We start from the raw sequence: 22,901 nt of genomic DNA, 5'->3' as shown, positions 1-22,901 counted from the left end.
TTTAAGAGTGAAGGAGTATTCCGGGGGTGGCAATTTGAGATTTGAGAACCCAGGCTTCTAACTCTGCCTAGGGACCAATATACTTCTACCTTGAAATGAGAGTGATGCAAGGCTTCTCTCCTTCTCAGCCACTAGGGCTTCTGGAATTTGTTGGCCTTCCCAGACAGACATGGTAGGAAAGGGGACCAGATACAAACTGCCTCATTCCCTCAAAACAGGACAGATTGTGGAGGAGTCTGGCCTGCTGGCAGACTTTCCAAGAGATAAAGAAAATCTGTCTGTCTGCTTTGAACTTTGACTAACAGATACCAATACCCAGGAGGGAGGGGCTATTTTCTTTATAAGACCTTGATGCAAGAGTTTTCAGTTTGCTGTTTGGTCTTTGCCACCAGACCTCTGGGGAGAATCTGGATTCATTGGAGGAAGGCCTAGGAAAATGAAACCTCCAAGTAAGCAGGGCTGCTGAGAGTGGGTTCGGGCCCCAGTGAAAATTTTTTTTCGGGCCCCCCAGCAAGGGCGGCCCGGCTAAACAGGGCCGACAAGAGTGGGGGGGAAGCCGGGCCCCGGGCCCGCTTCCGGACCGCCAGGCCCCGGTAATTTGTACCGGCTTCCCCACCCCTCATCGGCCCTGCAAGTAAGAGATGATATTGGATGATCTCCAGGAGCATGGCCTTCTACTATGTTTATTTGCTTTTTCTTTTTATGACACACTACATTTTGTTAATGCAAAAAAACAAAACAAAACAAAACCATTTTCTCTAGTGATCAGTGATACCATAGTGTACCAGATAAGAGATCCCCCCTCTTCCTAGTACATAATGTATTGTCTCTGAAACGCAACATTTCTACTGATGAACGAATGAATATGTTTACTATTGCATATTTAGAGGATTACGTCACTATGGTTCTTCCTGCACGCAGGTATTCACTGCTTTGCTGTAGTTATTGATAGAGCTGGTTTCATGTTCATTGAAGTATTGCATTCATCAAGAGCAATCTCCACAACAAAGGAAGTGGGAGAAACCAATTTTAAAAATTGCCAAGACAAACAACGTATGCACTGTAATCAATCATTTCCAGGAGGAATTCCTGTTATCCAGGTCAGCGATGTGCGATCTGTAATGTGAGTGTACATAGTGCTGTATTATTACACATTTTTGGAAGGATCAACTGGATGACCAAACATACTGTATTGTAAAACAGTAAAGTTTCCAGTGAAATACACTGCACCAAAGGCAACCACCTCCTTCCCATGATAATGTACATGTCCAGTGCTGCAATGCACTGTCCAAATTGATTTACCGGTATGTAGTTTGAGTCAGATCTATTTACTTTAGGTCACTAATATTTCTCAGTACTTTTAGTCTTTTTAAATTTGCAGATTAAAAAAAAGCTACGCAAGGATGAACTAGGTTTACATATCAACAGAACTGTTAACTAAATTCCAACTTCAGGACAAAAGTCTGCCTCCTTTGCACTTGTAAAACACCATGAAAAAAAATGGAGTTGCACAAATGTTACCAAGGGCAAAATTTCACATACAGAAGCTTTATTATTGGTGATGATGTAGTATATGTTATTATCTGAAATTCAAGTTGGCTTTCAGATCTCAGGTTGAGTTTTCAGTAGTGGTGTTTAAGAAACCAAAAAAAACAAAATCTCATTCTACACATAAACTTACATTATCTGCAATCAGCGAAACACAATAATCACGGAAATCAATGCGTCATTACAGATAATCTAGGAAGCTACCATTTTGCAATTTAAGTTACTAACACCAGCTTGACATAGCTTTGACTCCAGTGACTGCAATGGAGTGATTCTTGATTTATATAGTTGTAGGGTGAGACTCAGGCATTAACAAACAAACAGCAAAAAGAGAACACAGATAATTTACAAATCATTACAGACTATTTAATAAGCAGAAGCATTTTAAGAAGAAGTTTAGAAAGCCACTTTTCCTAATTTTTCTGACTGCTGTATATTTTCTCAAATTCAACCATTACTTTTTTTTGTTATGAAGTGTCTTTAAAATGAAATGTCTATGTGTCCATGTATATCATATCTGTTATTAGCATTAACATGATGATGCTGTGACTTTCATAAGCATAAAAACTCAATTTAATGTATTAATATAGATGTTAATTCTGAAGGTCTCTTTCTCATGACAAACTGCTCGGCCTTTTTCAGTCATACCTATGTACAGTGTGCATTTCTTTTTCTATTTTCATTGAACTGAGTAATTGTTTTGTGGACAGTGAAATTTACTGTCCACTCCTGCAGAATAAAATACACCATAATGTTGACGCATAGCTTGCTGCAAGGCCAATGTCATCATTCTAGGTAACCTCCGGTTGAGATGAGAGACCTCAGCACTGCAGATATACAATGTGCATCCCAAGCAAAAACTGCCCATAAGAATAACTTCATTATTCTGGGAAGTTGGATCTATAAAAGATGTAAAATGTAGAAGTGTTCTGCCTATACAATTTCTGGTAAGTACAGCATGACTAAATAATAAAACCTGAGTCAGCTTCAGTTATAGCATATCCTACAGAAAGTTCATTGTCACATGAAGGAAAATGCAATATATGGGGGGTGAGTGGGAGAAGCATTTCTGCCTGTAAGTCATGAACTAGAATTATCTGTTCTGTTTTGGGCTTATATAGTGCTGTCAAATTAACAAAAAGCTAAAGCAGTCAAACATTCATTCAGGTTGTTCCAATGTCTATGACACAAAGCTATATCAGAATAAAGCATATGACGAACTCACCAATACTATTGGGCAGATTGTTGTAGGTGGTAAAATATGGTCCTTCAAAGGGCCACAGTCACATTCAGGCTTTAGATGTGAAGCACATTTATTATGGAGCTGTGAGGAAAAGAGAGAAAATTAATAATCACCACAGTATCTCACTAGAATATTTCTATAAAGAACCTGTGCCCTATCTGGAATAGCGTGAATATGAATACACTAGATCAGTACAAGAATACAGGAAAATATTTAAGAATTGTTGTCAAGTGACAGAATTATTTGACTCACATACAGTATTCTAGGAACTCACTTTGCTTCAGTTTAATTATTTTTTCCCGAATTTTCAAAATTCTAAAAGTTAATTCTCTCTGTAGATCAACCAATCCTGAACAAATGAACTGCCCTCTTTTTTAAGCACATACAATAGTGAAAACACTGCTTCTCTTTGTGCACTTTTGGAAAATATAATGTGGACATATTTTCTGACTGCCCAGACTTCCAAATAGCTCATCAGGAAGGGTAATTGTCTATGAGTACTTTTCTAACTGAAATGTAATGCAGCCAAAGCAGGGATTTCTGCATTCAGGTGGAGGGGGTAAAATGACGCTCGGCTGCTCCCCCCCATCCTGCGCACAACAGTCTCTTGGAACAACTATAAAGGGGTGGCACTAGGACCCAGTTGCTGCCTCCCTTCCTGTCCACCATGTGACCTTGGAGAAAAGTTCAGAGAGGAGCCAGACAGAGACTCCAACTGGCAGGAGCAAAATCAGCCAAAGTGGGACCTTTTTCACCTTTGGACATTCCATTCAGAACTGTTGATGTTCTCTTATTTTCCCTGCCCGGTATTGATTGGATGTTTGCGCCAGCCTGTCCTCTCTCTCAGTCTCTTCACCTCAGCTTCACTCCAACCTGCCCTGTCCCCCTCATTCTCATTCCTTTCCTTTTCCTTCCATTTAGCTGATCTCTTAAAAAAAAAAACTGTGGAACTAACATGCTATTTGCTGCCAACATACTGTTCACTCTGCTTCTGTGTTCCACCCCCGATTCCTCCACCCTGTGTGTCTGTCTTGTCTCATTAGATTATAAGATTTTGGTGGCCAGGGACTTTCAACTATTCTGTGTCTGTACAGTGCCTAGCACAATGGGGTTCCATTTTTGGTTGTCCTTTAGGCTCTATGGTAATAACCATGATTATTATTAATAATATACTACATCATAATATATTCTGTACAGCCCAAATATTGTCCAGAAAACTATTTTTCAAGTTTTTAGAGAAGTGCAAAAAATTTAATTAGGACTATTCTCCATACAATCTATAAATCCATTTACATCCCACTTTGTTTTCTTTATTCAATTTCTCTGCATTTCTCATTCAGCCATTCAGACTTTATTAATCTGCATTTATTCTTTATCTTTATATTGTGACTTCCGTTTTTTTTCCAGTTCTTGATCTTTGTGGTTTTACTTTTGTTCTTTCATCCATCAGAGCAATGATTTCATATGTTATCCATGGGTTTTTCTTAGTTATTAATATCTTCCCTAGTTGTTTATCTGCAGCTTCTTTTATAGCTTCTTTCAGACATTCCCAAATCACTTGGTCTTTGTTTTTATTAATGATCTGCAACACTTCATCTTGGTAGTAACTTTGTATTTCTTGATTCCTCAGAGCTTCAAGGTTCCATGCTAGATAATATTTGGCTTTCTGTATCTTTCTCAGTTTGATATTCATTCTCACCACTACCAATCTATGATCTGATCTACAATCTGCACTTGGCATAATCTTAACCTTCCTAACACTATTTCTATACCTATGGTTGATCTGATAACATCAATTTGGTTTTTACACATCCCTCCTGGTGATTCCCATGTGTGCCTTTTATTCAAAATAACTACTGCAGATAATGAGGTCATGTTTCTCCTGAGTCTATGAATCTTTCTTTTCCGTTGTTTTTTTCACTAAGGGCAAATAAACCAACTGCAACCGATATTCTTTTCCCTCCTACTTTTGCGTTCCATATAAGTCATATAAGGATGACTCTATTTTTCTTTCCACCGCTGATTTCCATTATTTCAATATTTAAATAGAATGTTTTGACATCCTCATCAGAATGTGCAGTTGTTGAGGCATATACTTGAATAATCATATCTTTTGGAAGTCTTTTTATCACTATTATCATTGCACATTCAGATGATATATTCACTTGTTCTATCCTTCCAGTTATAGTCCTGTCTACTATAATTGCCACTCCTTACCTACTCTGACATCCACCTGCACTGATAACTCTGTATTCTTTGCCGCTTAGAAGACCTGAAACAAAATCTAGACCTCTCCAGAACACTTCGCTTAGTCTCATTATGGTAATGTCGAGCCTTTCCATTTCTTTACGTATATTGGCTAGGTTCCAGGGTTGATTCAATCCCCTTACAGTCCATGCAGCAATCTCTGCAGTTGCCAGGTATTTGAACACATATGGCCAGGCAGGGCACGGGTTCACACTGAGGGCCAGTAATTTTGCGTGGCAGTTGAGAAATAGTAAGTCATGTTATCATGATATAACTTTGGGGCCAATACTGCACAAAGGCCCCAAGAATTAAGTGTAGCTAGTTTGGGCGTGGCAAGAGAGTTGGAATTCTAGCTTTTAGCCAAAAGGCTTAACCCACAAGGCAGCAGGGATTTTGGCAACAATCTTTTTGAATGGTGGCCTGCACTTGCCATGTCACAGTGCCATCTTTGGACATTTGGAGCATTTGCCCTACCACTCCCTGTTAATACTGTCATCAAATTGTTCAAGACTGCTTATTTGACAAGTTTCCCTGCTTATATCATAGCTAGCCTCTTTATCTAAAGGCCGTTACACCAACCTCAGCCTGTGAATGCTCTTGGTGGCAAAAGACACTGCTCCTGGGAAGTTTACCCACCACAAAACAATTGGATAAAGAGAACAAAGAGAGATGTATTAGAAGATGAAAGTCTTCAATTACAAAAGGTGACCAATGTGACCCTTAAGAACAAAAATGGACAATACAGGAACTCCTCACTTAATCTTGTAGTTATGGTCCTGAAAAACGTGACTTTAAGCAAAACGATGTTAAGTGAATCCAATTTCCCCATAAGAATTAATGTAAATGAGGGGGTTAGGTTCCAGGGAAATTTTTTTCACCAGACAAAAGACTGTATCTATATATAAATATATATATATATATACACACACACACACACACACACACTATAAGTTTTAAACAAACAATTTAATACTGGTACACAATGATGATGATTGTGAAGCTTGGTTGAGGTGGAGGTGTCAGAGGGTGGGATATTTCCCAGGGAATGCCTTACTGCTAAATGAACTAGCAATTGACTGAGCCCTCAAGGGTTAACTCTCACAACACTCTCCAAGGCAGCAGGAAAGGAGAGAGGGCAGACAGAGACACAGACCCTGTGTGTGAGAGAAAAAATGTGCATTTCCCCTTTAAGTAGCTGACCCCAGGTTTAAGTACACTGCCTTAATTAAATCAGCTTCCTGAGACCTGAGACTGCAGCTACTGCCTAGAAGCTCCCTTCATCGTGTGTGTCCCCTGCTCTATGGAAGATGAGGTAAGTGGGGTGCAGGAGCAAGGGGGAGGCGGAGACACTCCCCTCCCCCCATACAGCAAGCAGGAGTCTCTGGGAGCAGTTCCAAGGCAGAGGGCAGGAGCAGAACATGGCAGTGGGGGGCGGGACAGCTGCTGCACAGGGAACTTAGAGGAATGGGGAGCTGATGGGGGGGCTGATAGGGGGGCTGCTGGTCCACCCTGGTTCCAGCCACCCACCAGCTAGCTGCAACGGGCTGCTCTTCCTGCAAGCAGTGGACAAAACAGGCGACTGCCAAACGACGTTAGAAGGGAACATTTCATAACTTTAAATGAGCATGTTCCCTAATTGATCAGCAACTTAACATCAAAACAACGTTAACCGGGATGACTTTAAGTGAGGAGTTACTGTACTGTATTTGACAGAATCCAAAGATAAAAACAAGAAATGGGGAGAATATATAAAGAAACTACATGGTGATAAGCCTAAAAAACCTCAACTAGAGATGATGGTAAGCCCACCAATAATGGATGAAGAAATTACAGCAGCAAGTTATGTTTGAATATAGACTGAATTGTTAAAAAGCTCAGGGGATGAAGGCTTGAAAGTGCTGTCAGAGGTAACAAAGAATGTGTTTGAGACAGAAGAATTGTCAAAACACTTTACAACCTCATTGTGTATCCAAATCCAAAAACATTATGGATTGTAAAGGCTGAGGAACAATCATGCTAGTATTGCATACCTTTAAGGCTGCGTCTTAACTGGCATACTTCCCTGGGTACTTGTCCATGTACCATTAGTACATTTACAGTACCTCATACTTATGCCAAGTGTCCACATTTGCTGTGCTGATCATGGGTATACACTGTTCACAACACATGCCTGTGTCCATACTACCCCTTTTTAGTATGCAATGGTAGCACTACCATTTCAGGGATGGTATCCCAGTCATTTGTGTCACAGGAGACACTCTGGGAACTGTCTTGCAGGTGTTGCTGCTACTATATGCAGCCTTCACCTATTTGATAATAGCAGCTCCCAGTCATCTTTCCTTTCTTTCAAACTGCATTGAAGACACTGAGCAAGTCCGTGATGATGTGGTGCTGCTCCTGCTACACCTTATGGGACAGATGTTCACGCGGTCCATTACTGGATACTGGACAAAATGAGTCCAGAAAAATTTGAGATGATGAAGATGGGGGACCACTGCTTTTGGTCCCAAAGAAACAGCATGGTGTGATGGGACTACATCAAACTGGAAGCCTGGAATGATGACCAGTAGCTGCCCAACTTCTGAATGAGGAAGCAGACCTTCATGGAGTCGTGCATGCAGCTTGCACCAATCCTCCAGCACCAGACCACTTGTTTTTGGAAACCCATACCAGTACCGAAGTGGGTGGCTATTGCCCTTAAGAAGCTGGAAACACCTGAAAGCTACCTGGCAGTTGCAAATCAGATCAGGGATGGAAAGTCAACTGTTGGGGTGGAGTTTGTACAGGTTTGCCACGCTATCATTATTGTACTCTACTCACAAGTGATTGCCATAATCAAAGTCTGTGAAATTATAGTGGGATTTTGAAGGACGGGGTTTCTGAACCATGCAGGAGCCTTTGATGAAATATACATCCCAATACTTTGCCCACTAAAAGAATTACTATTCACTCATTCTCCAAAGCTTAATGCACCACAGGGGTCAGTTCATGAACACCAACATTGGACACACGGGAAAGGATACTCAGGAGACTGGGATTGTACCAGAGAGGGGAAGAAGGGACTTGATTCCCAATAAATGATGTGGTTATGTATGGTGTTTCTGTTCCAACATTTATTTGAGGGGATCCCACCTATCCTCTTCTAACGTGGCTCATGAAGCCATACCCTGACATCACCCACACAAGAAAAAGTGAATTCAACTACACACTGAGTAGCTGCAGAATGGAGTATACCTTTGGGCTCACTGGCGATGTCTTCAGACCTGTCAGGATGTAAATGTGGCCAACGCAATGCACGTTATCGTGGTGTGCTGTGCCTTCTGCACAATATGTGAGGCTAAAGTGGAATACTTCCAGAGTGGGCTCAGGACAGATCTGGTTTTCAAAGCCTGAACAGGCAGCAGATCCACCCACTTATACACCACTCCTGGTTCCCAGCAGTCAAGGGAAATTCCTGATACTATGTGTGTGGATCAACATGGAGCCAGAAGATGGCTTGGGTCTCTGCCAACAAATACTATTGCGAAATTGTGTAGCTATAGTGCTACTGGAAAAGCTCAATGGAACATTGCCACAAACTCTTGCTGCAACCAACATTAACGTGTTACCTGAAAGCAGAAAACTGGGTGAGGGCCCTCAAAGTTAACATCCTGGGCCATGGTTTTGTGCTGCGGAGAGTGTATATACACTTTAATGACATCATGTTTTTGTAATATGTTAACTGGTGTGTTTCAAGGTGCTTTACTGGGAGCACTTACTTACCTACTGTTACAGTAATTTAAAACAGTTCTGCAAGATTTTGGGAGCTGTTTTACACATTCCTTTTTCACGTTTTCTGACACCATTGCTCACAGCACTTATCAGGTACTATGTATGAGTACTTCCATGGATGCGAGTTATGACTGCGTGGTGGGAGTGAAAGGGGAGGGGTTATAAAAAGCACCATTCTGTGTCAGATATCTTCACTGATAATTTCCTTTTGTTTCCTGTGTCTGTATTGTCAATTAAGTCATTAACAAAGCTATAAAGACATTACAGTTTATTTCTCTTCTGTTTTTCATTCTGGTGCTTTGGACAGTAACAGATATTTCTTAAGTTTCAGAGGGGTAGCCGTGTTAGTCTGTATCAGCAAAAACTATGAGGAGTCCTTGTGGAACCTTAGAGACTAACAAATTTATTTGGGCATAAGCTTTCATGGGCTATAACCCACTTCAGGCATCTTCCTCAGCAGTTCCGCCCCCAACTCCATTTCAGCCCAAGCTCCACTGCTGAGGAAGACTTGGCTTTGCAGTAATGGAAGTGGGGGGCGCAGATGATAAGGGGGCATGACTGGAAAAGTTTGCGCACCACTGTTATAGCTTCCACTAAATACTTTACAGTGGATCATGGGATTTCAATACAATCATTGATTTATAGCCATGTCTTACTTTGGGACCATGTCGGGGTAGAGCAAGGATCTGGTAGAGGCACCTTCAAGGATGAAATATCAGGGGATATTTTCGGGGCATGTGGGGATGTATTATAACTTACCAGCCTTGGGTTCTGGTTCTGGTTCTTGCAGTGGTTTGGGGTCCTCCTCAGGCTCCTCAGAGGAGTTTCTTCAACTGGGTCTGCTGGGTTGAGATGCAGAATCACATGCTCCTCTTCCTCTGGGTCTGCCAGGGTTTCCTCTTGGAATTCCTCTGAGGTCCCTGCTGCCTCCTCACCCTGCCCCTCATTGACATCCTGTCATGGATCATGAGTCAATTCAGGCACTGTACACGGATCCCTGGAAAGCACCTGTCCATTCCATCATAGCGTGGACATGTGCTGGCTCCCTTCCTGGACAGATAGTTGGAGTCCCTCTATCTGGTACAGGAGCCTCAGGTGCTTCATATGCTCCTGGCACTGGGATGGAGTCTGGTGAATGTCGGCCTCCTCAAGCTTCTTTGTAATCTCCCAATACAGGTGTATGTTCCTGCCACTCTGGGCAAAGTTGTGGAGGACAGTGTACTCTGACCATACATTGATCAGCACCCAGATGTGCTCCAGACACCAGGTGGCAGCTCTTGGAACATGACCCATGATCACCTCTGCCAATCAACAGAGTTCATGGGAGAACTGATCTGAAAAGTTCAGCATAGGGCGCTGAGAGGGTGGGGACCTCTATACCTTTGGGTAAGAGTCAGGCAGCAAAGGGATCAATGCAGTGTGGTAGTGGCCCAGGAGGACTATTGATTCCTAGGACCTCGTACACACCTCTTGCCCCCATCCACACTGCACTGTAGAATCCGCATGTGGCCATGCCATAGCGGAGGCATGTACATACCCAGCCCTCTCATGCATGCTAGCTTTCGTGCTGAGTGCTCTCTTTCAGTGCCTCAGACTGAATGATGATGGGGGGGAGGGTTATGACAAAACAACGTACATGTAACTGTGTACAGTCACAAAATAGCTTAAGATACTTTGGCAAGTTGTTCAAGACCAAATGTGAGAACAGATTCATAAGGAAATAAGAGATCAATAATATGGCTTTGAACATGGAAAGGGAATGATGAACACCATTATGAACTGAAGTGTATATCAGAAAGATCAACTGAAATGGGGAAAACAGAATATTTGTGTTTTATTGACTTCCAAAAAGCATTGATGGAATCTACCATCTACGCTATGTTCAACATACTAAGATGTGTGGGTACGAACTCCAAGTAATAAAACAATTATATTGGAATCAGAAGGCAATATAATAGGCAATGAAAATGAAAATCTTGTAGAGATCAAGAAAGGAGTGAGACATGGTTGTATAATGTCACCATCTTTATTCATCATCTATAGTGAATGTTTGATTAAATTAACCGAAGAAACAAGAAGGTATAAAGATGAATGGAAAATGAGAGATTTACAATTCTCTATGGAAATTATACAGTGCTATCGGCTGATTCAGAAGAAGGTCTGATGAAGTTAGTGGAAATTATAAATGTATATGCAAAGGAAGTGCTCTGGAGTTGAATATGGACAAGACAAAAAAATTTAATGGTATGCATGGATCCCGGGAAAATATGCAAGATTCCAGTGAATGACACAGCCATATAGCAAGTTTCATTACAGAAGATGGAAGATCGGCTACTCAAATCAGAACTAGAACTGTAAGAGTGAAAGAGACATTCTGGAAGAATGAACAACTGATGAGAATGGACATAAATCTAAAGACTTAATTCTGACTCTTGAAAACTTACATTTGGTCTGTGTTAAACTACGGCTGTGAAACATGGACTTTAAAACAATTAGTAATAAACTACAATTCTTCGAATTAGGGAGTTATGAAAGAATTCAGAAAATATAATGGATTGACCATGTTATCAACAACAAAGAATTGGAGATGATTAGCAAAGGCTAAAGAGATCTTAAGAAAGAAAAGATTTGCTTTACAGGCACATTTTAAGAGGTTCAGCAGGCAATGCATGTTTATGGGAACTGCTATCAATTTTCCTTTCCAGGTGAATACAAGGCAGAAAGAGAAGATCTTGGATAGATAATGTGGTATCATCATCATGATGAGGTGGATCAGTAAGTTTCAAGCCCTCCTGGCTGGGGGCAAATGTTTGAAAAGTAGAGGAAGTGTGACCTAAAGGCTCAGAAACCAGAAGACAAATACAAAGAACCTAATATTGTTAATTTTTATTTAAAAAAAACAACACACCTTATGCTTGGTGTATGGTACAGATTTATGTCGGTATAACTACATCGCTCAGCGGTGTGGAAAAACCATACCCCTGAGTGACGCAGTTATATCGACCTAACCCGCAGTGCAATCAGCACTATCTCAATGGGAAGGCTTCCTCCACCTTTTGGGGAGGTAGAGTACCTACACTGATGGGAGAAGCTCTCCCGTCAGCGTAGGGAGCATCTTCACTAAGCGCTACTGCAGCACAGCTGCAGCACGGAGCAGCTGTGCCACTGCAGCGCTGTATGTGTAGTCAAGTCCTTAGGAATTTTTAGCTAATCTCATGACTTTTGGAAGGCCTAACTCATGATTTCTGAACACTAGGATTCCTTCATACTTCATTTAACATGATCTAACTATACATGGCTCAGCAAGAGCCATAAAAATCTTCTAAAAATAACCTAAAATTGCTTCTGTGCCTAAGTATGTCCATCTGTAAAGTCTATTATCCTCAGGAACATGTTGTTATAGGGGTAATCATCTCTTAGAATATACCCAGATTCTGCTTCACTGACCACCTCCCCTGGGAAGTCAACCTGCAAGGCCCAAGACATCTTCCACCACATGGCAGAGGGACAATGCTGGTGTCAGAATGGGAAAGATGTGTCAGCAATTACAAAAGTAATCTGGGAAAATTGCTTTAGATCTAACTGAATATGCCCTGCTTTGTAACTGATAAGTTTTTGAGACCTCTGAATGACTTCTATCACAGAAACAAATTGTGGTTTAGCTTCTCCCATTTCTGTGACCCTTCCTTCAATCCTTTCCCCCCTCTTATTCTCCTCTATTTTCCTCTCCCAATTTTAATCCCTCTATTTATCTCACTCCCAATTCCCTTCTTCTCTTTTGTGCTCCCTCAATTGCAACTCTACTATCTGCTTCTCCAGTTCCCCGCCTTGAGTGACATTGCAGCAGCCACTGACTACTGGATGAGTAGTGGGTGTGGCTGGGATGAGTGCCAGGGCAGCTAGGTGTGCTGGTACCGGGGATACCTGTGGTGGATGCTGAAGCAATTGGATGAGTGCTGCATATGCCTGGGGTAGCTGAATGGCTGGGGAGTGAGTGCATGAGATGGCTGCTGGTTGGCTGGGTAATGGGGTGTGGAAAGGGTGGATTGAGAAGTACAGCCCCCAGGGCTGAGTGTTGGAGGAGAGCTTGTTTACAGCTAACAGAGGGTGGAGCACAATGCCTCCTCCTCTTTGCATAGTCACCTCTGGCCACTGCCTCCTCCTGCCTGGGATCCAGCAACAGGAGGAGCTAGGGAAAAGGCAGAGACTAGCATAGGCATAGACATCTAGCTATGGTGGCACAGAGGCTCCTGGGAGCTGGGAGGAGCAATTATATGCAAATGCCAGCTGCATTCCACAGCTCAGCAGGATGCATGACAATGCAGGTGAAATGAGGTCAGACATGCAAAGGGGCATGTGTGTCACTGATACTGCCAAGTTGCTGAACACTTCCCAGGTTATTGCAATCATGTATGCATAACTTAATTCATCTGGCCAGTTTTTGTGTTATTATGAACTAAGCCCTGGATTTATCCCCATTTGCCTCAAAATGCTCAGGAAATGTGTAGATTAATTTGGTACTCCGATAATAACTAAAAGTCCTCAATGTCTAAAGCATGAAATCTAACTTCCTCCACATGTGGTGAAGGCTTGGGGAAAGGTACAGGGAGGTTAATGACATTATAGCTGAAAATAAGAGACAACTTTAGACAAAAATGCAAGGTAATGACACAGAAACAAGTTGTTCTTACAGTGAGTTCTATAATGGAAATCAGTCAACCAGGCTTCAATTTCCCAAAACCACTGAGCTGATATTGGTAAAGGTAATTAACCACTGGAACAGTTTACCAAGGTCATGGTAGATTCTCCATCACTGACAATTTTAAAATCAAGATTGGATTTTTTTAAAATTTATGCTCAAATTCAAAAGGAATTATTTTGGGGAAGTTCCATGTCAGACTAGATGATCACAGTGGTCCTTCCTGGCCTTGGAATTTATGATATTATAGCAAAGAGGAGCCATAGGTTTCAAAATCCCTCCAATGGTGGAAGTTGAGCATTTGAGCCAGACTGCAGAGTAGTAGCAGTGCTGCAGGATGAGGAAAGCAACGCATCACTGTAGCATTATCAGTGGTCACAATCAGGTTCATCAGGCCAGGGACTGTTTCTTACTATAGTTTGTACAGTGCCTTGCACAAAGGATCCCCATTTCTGGGTGAAGTCTTTGAGCATTTCTGAAATACCACTACTACTTCATTAGATTAATAATGACACCAATACTAAGAGGATACCAAGAGTGACAATGTAATATATAACTAAGGGAACATCAAACAAAGCTCTGAAGGGCATGAGTGAAATCCTGGATCCATTGAAGTGCATGGCAAAACTCCATTAGGATTTGACTTCTCCATTTTTTCCTAACATGGAGATTCTTTTGAGAGCAATGAGAATAGTTCCACTCTCAGAACAATGAGAGAATATTCCAAAGGTTATTTACTAAAAAGCACTGAGTTACTGCTATATTCAAAGAAGAAAGGGAGGGATTGTAGAAGTTCAAGCCAACATAAAACATTAAGAAATACAATTAGTGATATAAACTGTTGGAAAAAATAGTTTGAATTAGATAGAAGTCTAGGTTTCTCATTGGTGCCCTAGAATTTAACTTAATTCAAATTTCCCTAAACAGCATATTTTAAATATACGCATCCAAACACAATACAAAGCTATAATGTTATCTCTGTTTATAGAGACAGATGCAATCCACTCAAGTTTCATTTTCATGGTTTACAATATCAGCAGACAATCACAATAAAAATACCACTTTATAGTGTGGAATTTGGTGTAGTTTATTATCTCTACATAGATTTAATATACTGCATATTAAGTCTGTCAAATAGCGTGTGCACGTCACGTAAGAGCATAATTCCAAATTCATGTGTTTTACTAGCAGCTATGTATATTTTAATTTACAGAGGGTACCCGGGAGTACTAAGCATCTAAAACTTTAGGAAATATATCTAATTTATTTATTAAGTGGTTTAATATGTAGTATACAGCATCTAGCTCAATAGGTGATATTTCATTCAGCAGGTGATGTAAAATATGTAGTTCAACAGTTGCTCCTATAAATCATATTTTTCCAGTGAGCGAGTGATTCATTTTTCTTTAGGTGATTTATCCATGTTGGCATTAACTGTATCAAACTTACAATATAATCAATTCAGTAGATGATATATACACTTTAATAGTAACACACTTTTGATAAAAGTTATCTAGCACAGTATAATGTAGACATAATATTTCTGAATTTTGAAGTGAATGACACCCAGTATTAGTCTTGTCCGTATTCATTTATACTGCAAAGTTACCTTTTCAGGCAGTTACTTAGCAACGGAAAATAAAAGTTAATGAGTTTGGATTTACTCTGAGTATTAAAGCCTTATTGTGAGGGTATTTTGGTAGCCCTGTAATCTAAAGCATTTGTCATGCTAATTCCCTGCCTCAGTGGTAAGGCTACTTGTACCATAATTAATGCACACTAGGCCATGTAACATCAAATAAAAGTATCTTCGCACACTCGGTGATAATTAGCAGCTCTGCTACTCAGTGGCAAGCAAACTTATCTCTGAAAAAAATAGCTTAATCTTCTTATTAGTCTCTGCTGATCTTTGACAACAGAAGTGAGGTATAGGAAATAAAAGGAATAGCTGAAGATGTGCATGCTATAGCTAATGAAAACAACATAGTGAGATAGTAAAGTAATATACTAAGCACCTCATATTAAAAAATAATTGTTTTATAAACCTTTTTGTAGCCTTCCCCCTGCAATAGCGCCGTGTCCACAAAGCTAGCTAGTTTACATTACTTATCTCACAACCAGATGCCTAGATGTGGAAATGAGGAACTGTAGTGAAAGCCAAGAATTTGTGGAGTAGCCTGAAGTAGGATGACTTCACTTAGGGAAGAGGAAGGAAAGTCTGGAGGTCTGTAAAGAAGCCTTGAAAAGAAGACCAGCTGTAAGGCAGGACACAGCTGGATAGGGAATTAGGAAGAGAGTCACAAAGAGCAAACCAGTAGCCCAGGGAAGGAGGTCTCATTAGCCAAACTCATACTGAAACTCTGAAAAGTTTGTGATTTGGTTTGGAGGTAGAACTGATGTCTAAAATGGGTCTTATCTTGTAAGAATTAATCCACACATCTTTACTCTTGCTACCTCCAAAAATAAAACTAAAAGAAAAAAAGCCCTATTACAATCAATATTAAAAAATACTAAAGGACACATTGTATCTCCATCCTGGAGAGAAACCCACAAGAGGGGAAAACTTGCTTAGAAAACTTCAAGGTGAATGTCATGAAATTTCTGACCCAGCAACCCCTCTGGGGGAAGAGTTTGCTGCCACTTGGAGGGGATGTGGACCTCTAACTGCAGAGGCTGTAGTGAAATCTGGAGATCCATGCAGAGACAGACAACCATATTCTTCCTCCCAGGCCAGGGATGCTGGAATGGGAGGGTGGGGGAGGGGGTTGGACAGGGGGCCATGGCCCCATCACTTTTAAAAGGTCAAGAAAAAACAGAAATACATTGAATGAATCAGCTTCTGGAACAGGGATAGGAACTCCTGCCTCTCCATGGATGTTTTGCTATAAAAGCAAGAGAGGTGATTCAAGACACCTTTTAAACCTATTGCCTGCTAAGAATCAGGCCAAAAGGGAGATTCAGTGTAGCTAACTGAGTTGCAAAACAAAACATACAGCAGCACTGGCTTGCTAAAATACAGTGCTTGTTAAAGAGCATTATTACACAATGCCAAATTCTTTTTCTCTGTGTTTCTCTGTTTCTTCATTTATAAAAAAGGCACACATTTTAAATGGATGCAAGATAGGTTTTTCAAGGCAATTCTGAATCTGACGACTGCTCATACTGCAACTAAATATATCATCAACAAGCAGCAGGAATGCTGTATATAAGCAGGTGAAAAGATATGATTGCAAAAAGTGGTGATAGTTTTAATATCTTCAATATGGCCAATCAAAAGTCACTTGTGTGTCTGTTACAAATATATAGGTTTTGTTTTGGTTTTAAGTTGGTAGCTTTAAGGCATTTCAGCAGGTTTCTATACCTACAGTGATAGTTATGGAAGGAGAAAGGGTTAAAAAGGGCTCTGAACTGGAATTAAAAGGGAAATGAATATTATACGAGAAGTGGTATAAAAATGAAGCAGAAATATTTTTAAAGGTTGGTAAAACTAGTAGGTGTTTTACTAATGGACCATCTCTAATTTACACCTCAAATCCTAGAAGCATCTAGGCACCTGAGGGATTTTTCAAAAGCACCTATGCTCTTAACTGCAATAGGACCGAGGCACCTAGGAGCTTTTGAAAATCCTCCTAAGTGCCTAAATGCCTTTTAAAATCTGGCCCCAAGTCTATATTTAAGTACCTAATTAATACGAGTATGATTTTCACAGGTGCAGGGCATTTGCAGCGTACTTTCACTTCAATGGGAGTTTTAGATGTTCATCACTTCTGAAAATATCATACCACTCTTATTTAGGCACCTAAATGCAGATTATAATTGCGTGACTTTAGTTACTTACCCACATTGAAAAATTTGGCTTAGGTGTTTTACTCTCAAACCAAACTACCCAAATCTTGACAGCAATCTGGGCTATATATTTTTCCTCCCTGAAATATTGCTAGATCTGTAGTCCTAACATATATAATTGAAAATAATTTGGACCTATTTTCTATGATGTTTCAAAGTTTCTACTAATCCTATGTTTAAAAAGTGAACTTAAATTAAATTCACAAGTGATTGTCACATTATATTCTTTAGAAGACTGAACAAATGTTTAATATTTCAGAATTAAAAGAAATAAAGAAATAAAGAAATAAATAAAGTACTGACTTTTTCCACATTTAGATTCAAATCCTGAAAGCACAGTGACTGGGAGTAGAGATGCTGGATGTTGTTTCTTCTACCATAAAGAGCCCACCAACAGGGCTGTCCCTAGCTATTCTGGGGCCCTACACAGCCCACCCGTGGGGGGGGGGGGGGGGGGCAAGCCTCTGTGGGAGGGAGCGGGGGGGCTGTCCCCAGGCCTCCAGGGGGGGGGCTGTCTTGGGGGGCAGGAGGAGCCACCCCCCAGCACTCACCAGCGGCACGGCTGGGGCCGGGTCTGCACTTCCCGCCGCCAGTGAGTGTAGGCCTGGCCATGCTGCAGAGCTCAGGGGCATGGGCACAGGACTGGGGCGGAGCAGGAGTGGGAAGAGGCAGGAAAGGGGCGAGGTGGAGCCGGGCGGGGGCCCTGGGGAAGAGCCAGAGCAGGGGCTGGAGCAGCACGCAGCTGTGCCAGGCACCAGGAAATTTGTTTTGCCCAAGTTTCCTGGTGCCCTACGCAGCTGCGTACTTTGCGTATGGGTAAAGACAGGCCTGTCCACCAACAAAGTCAGTGTTCCGTGAATGTTCATACAGTTGCTGCTGAATACACATTAGCTAGAGGAAGACTGGATTTGGTGCATGGAATTCCTGGCCCTCTATTTTTACTAAATTTCATGTGCTATGAAAACATTCTGCTCTGCTGTTTATTCAGGGGCAAAGATGCAATTAATTACCTCTATTCCACAGTGCAACATAGGGTGTGATTTTGCCCTAACTTCACAGAGATACTGCCTTTTACTTTTATCCACAATGAAAAACATTTATGATCTTTCTATAAAATACAGATGGAAGCACTATAATGAATTCTATTCTTCTGCAGAAACATGTGTACAGCTCTCATTAAGTTTAATGGATTCACATATTGGCACAGAGAAGAGAATATGTTTCAGTGTGTTTAGGCTATACCATCTAAAGACACTCATAAGTAATCTGAACATGTCAATCTCATTTGCACACTGACCATAACTGATGATAAAATTGAAAGAGACCTTTTGCATTAGATATCTGTAAAAGGAAGCTGCAGTGTTTTCAGCCTACCTTATCAGTGCTAATATTTTCACTGTAGGTACTCACTGTGATCTGACACCAAACACAATGAAGTCCAGTCAGGCCTTGGTAACATTTTATATTTTTGTGACACTTATCACATTTTGTTGGACAGTTTCCTTCTACCCAGTAGTGGTGCATTACCTATGAAAGAAAAGTGCAGATGTAGGTAGGATTGCCAAATTTAACAGCTACATGCCAAAGTAAACGCTACCACAGGCTTACATCAGTGTTCTTTTTGGACTTCACATATGTTTTGATACAAGAGGCAGGTGCTCTTGAGACGCAGCGTTCATGGACTGTGTACTTGCAAACTGAAAAGAGAAGCATGTTAAGACTGCGTTAATGCTGTTTCTGACTACATTTCTATAAAAATGACATTAGTAGAACTCGGTTTCATATCTACTACTATTTAATCAATCCAATCAGTCAATAAAAACTCAAAGTAGGCTGTTTTTTCCATCCAATACAAAAGGCCAATTAGTACAGGAAATATTATGCAAGTGAAAAATCCCAGAATGCTCTATCATGGCACAGCAGGAAATGCTTAATTAAATCAGTCCTCACTAAAATTTTTCACAATAATTACCAAACGACAATAATATTAAAGACAAATTGATGACTGCCAAATGGTTTGGTGTCATTTGCTAGTAGGAAGAAATCTATATTTTACAACTATAGGCAAGAGAGCAGCTGGTAAGCATGAAAATAAAAGCCAATGAGTTTATGTTATTCTCTCTATTGATTTATAAATCTTAAATGGTTGATTAGTTCATTTCCAGATAGCTATTGTTGTCATGCATTTCATATAATCATCCAAAGTTCAACTCTTGCTTGCCATAATGCTACTCCTATACAGAGAAGCTTCCTTTGCTAAATCCACTACCATCAGTTTTATATACTTGTCTTTATTGACAAACCTTGTCTATAAAGATCACACTAACTATAAAGGGGGAATATAAAAGTGCCAGTTTATGATGCAAAGCTCCCCTGACTTCAATTATAAAGCTCTACTCTCATATTTCTGTGATGATTGAATAGTTAACATTAGTGCATCACTGTGCATTGATGAGGAAATAATGCTAGTGCTTATAATGACAGCATTGAATAGATTCAACTATTTAAAGCTAAGGATGAATGTCTGCCTGCATCAGATAAGTCTCATGCTTTTGGCCTTGACAGCAATTAAGCACAAAGCACTTCTAAACACCTTGCTTGCACCTATTACACAGACCCAGTGGGAGGTGCAGCCATTAATCAGACAAACTGCAGGGAGTAACAATTGTTGATTGTGCCATGGAGAGATGGTGGGGCCCCCTGCAGTTCTCTAGCTGTTGTTTTTCTCCCCCTACACAATTTAAAAAAAAAAAAAGTGCAATCTATAGCAATGCTTCAAAAATATGTGGGAGAGGAATCATTTATTAGGTAGAAGAAATGGAGGAGGGTTTCAGGAAGATATGGAAGTGTAGGAGTGGTTTCGTATGAAAAAACTCAGGCCCCTTCCTACTTGCTTACTTGAAGAAACTGAAAGGAACCCTTAAGTTCCCTACAAAGTGATGATCACTACTGAAAAATGATCAATTCAGTGTCAAGCAACATAGCAAGTAAAGAAAAGAGAAGGCTATCACAGCAAAAAGAGACAGTCATGGTAAATGCAAATGAGGAAGTTTACGAACAGGAGCACTCTTCTTTTTCAAGGAAGTTTTATTTTCTAGACCGGGAAAGTCCTATTTTCATGTTTCAGAGTAGCAGCCGTGTTAGTCTGTATCCGCAAAAAGAAGAACAGGAGTACTTGTGGCACCTTAGAGACTAACAAATTTATTAGAGCATAAGCTTTCGTGGACTACAGCCCACTTCTTCGGATGCATACTACTGATATCTACAACAGAACAGAATATACCTGCCATATGCTGGGATGTAGGCGGTCTGACCTCGTGGTCAGAACAGGAGCCATGCCTAGTTGTCAAAAGAGAGTTGGAAGGTGGAACTGGAGTCATGGTCAGGAGACAAGAGTCAAAACAGAAATGGAATTGTGGCCAGGAGACAAGCCAGTGATTGGAGCCAAGAGTCAGAATTCGGAGGAAGGTAGAGGCTAGGGCTGAGGCACAAACAGGAACGGGTTGGCACAAAGACAGGTACAGGAAGCAGATGTGACACAACTGTAGGCGTAGAACATATTGAGCAGCTGATGTACTATTGTTGCTACAAGGCTTAAATGATGTGCTGGCTCTTCTGTCCAACCAGGGAGCACAGTCACATAGTGAGAGCTTATTGGGCCCAATCATGCTCATTGTGTTGCCAGGAGACTGTGTCCAGAGCCAGCTGAGTTCCTGATATTACCTCCCCCAGCTCAAACCCTGAGGGCTCCTGCTAGGGGCCCTCGGCCTTGGCTTGTCAGAATATCTTTGGTGAAATTCTCAGAAGAGAATGGGAGTGTGAACATTTTCTTCTGGCTCCGAGGATTGCTCCTCTGGCCCGGTACCCCTTCCAGTCTATCAGATACTGGAGCTTTCCTCTGACCCATCAGGAATCAAAGACCTGGATTTCTTTGGATGGATTTCATATTCTTTCTGCCCCTGGACTATTACGGGGAGTGAAGGAGCATCTACCCAGTCAGGGAAGGGGTTGTTAACAAACAGCTTGCGGAGGGAAACATGAAAGTGAGTGAATCTTGATGGATTCTGGGATACGAAGCTTAAAGGGCACTGAGTTTATTTTTTCAATGATCTGAAAAGGATCCAAGTATTGGTGGTCGAGCTTGGTAGAAGGGCGGTCTGTTCTCAAGTTTGGGACAAGAGTCCAACCTTTAACCCCTATGGCAAGTTGAGAGGTGGCTTGTTGCTTTTGGCTGGCATAATGCCGATGAGATTCTTTAGACGCAAGTAAGTGCTCTTTGAATTCTTGGTACTGTATATTCGTTGAAGGTGAAGGACTGGGTCTGTGGCTGCTGGGACTGCGCAGCCATCTGGTAGGTCTGGATGAAACTGGGGACGAAAACCAGAATTCACGAAGAATATAGTCTGTTGAGGTGAAGCGTAGATTGAATTGTTGTACGAGAACCACAGCAGTGGAAGCTAATCATCCTGATGGAAATTCTAAAATCAGTGACAGTACTGCTCCAAAGTCTGCTTGACTCTTTCAGTTTGGCCATCTGTCTGCAGGTGGTAGGTTGTCGAGGTGAAGGGCTCAGTGCCAAAAAGGTGGAGAAATTCCTGCCAGAAACCAAGAAGCAATCCATATAATAGAGGAGGTCTCATTGCAGGTGGAAGCTTGAACCTCAGGAGACACCAGTGTTTCTTAGAGACTGACAGACTGAGGCCACAAATGGATCACCTGGGAGCAGAATTAGGATAGTGGTTGTCAGATGACATTGATGCCCCCACAGACAAAGTGGGAGCATTTAAGCATGGTGGTGAGAGCTTCCTACTCCATTTAATGGTACTCGTCCTTCCGAAACCAGATGTCCACCTTCCTGATTGTAGCCCCTGGACAGTACATAACCGTAAAAAGTCAAATCAAGAGAAGAAAATACCCAGCCAATCTGAAATTGGTTGAGTCATCAGGTTGTCTGTAGGTGTTCCAAATTCTTGTGATCTGTCCAGACTTGGACAGGACCATGCCCCCTCCCTTCCCATTCCTCAATGGCAGACCCAATGGCCAAACGTTCCTTGTCCCTGTGATGGTGTGTCCACCCCACACAAGGCCTGAAGGATTAAGGTGGCTAGTTGGACAAATTAACTGCCCTGGCTGCACCTGGAGGAGAAGTCAGGGAGCAGATATTAATTAGATGAGGCTCAGCTGGATGAGAACAGGAGGAGCCTATATAAAGCCCAGGAGCTGAGAGCAGAAAAGGGGACTGCGGAGTAGTCAGCAGTCACGCCCTGGGAAAAGGGAGTTGCTAGATTGCTATTTGTTTAAAATGTCTAGAATAAAGGGGGCTATTTTACTCCAATGAATTTGATTATTTGATGTGGAAACCAATATATACAGGATTCATTTCCTAAATGGGACAGCGTCCGCCACTGAAAAAGGTAAATGTCTGATTCTGCCACCTTTATTGACAATTGGTAGTCTCAAATTCATCAGTACAACTACTTGCTCAGAAAGATATGTCAATACACCTTTGATGGGCTACTTTTAACTCAAGGGAAGGAGAAAATGTTT

The 22,901-nt window shown here is 41.3% G+C and overlaps 1 protein-coding gene across 1 annotated transcript in view; it reads right to left on the bottom strand.

Annotated features, from left to right (window-relative positions):
- The window catches only part of DGKB (diacylglycerol kinase beta), a 465,349-nt gene that overhangs the window by 316,463 nt on the left and 125,985 nt on the right, over positions 1-22,901 (bottom strand). Inside the window, exons 10-12 of the mRNA XM_054021197.1 lie at positions 18,963-19,051; positions 18,765-18,881; positions 2,774-2,872 (exon numbers count right to left, since the gene is read on the bottom strand). Of these exons, the coding sequence (XP_053877172.1) occupies positions 2,774-2,872; positions 18,765-18,881; positions 18,963-19,051 (305 nt within the window). The remainder of the gene's footprint in view (positions 1-2,773; positions 2,873-18,764; positions 18,882-18,962; positions 19,052-22,901) is intronic.

This window comes from Malaclemys terrapin, chromosome 2, assembly GCF_027887155.1.
Source record: "Malaclemys terrapin pileata isolate rMalTer1 chromosome 2, rMalTer1.hap1, whole genome shotgun sequence".
NCBI classification, from domain to species: Eukaryota; Metazoa; Chordata; order Testudines; family Emydidae; genus Malaclemys; species Malaclemys terrapin.
Note: the sequence above shows the minus strand (reverse complement) of the source record. Positions and strands in the feature narration are given on the sequence as shown.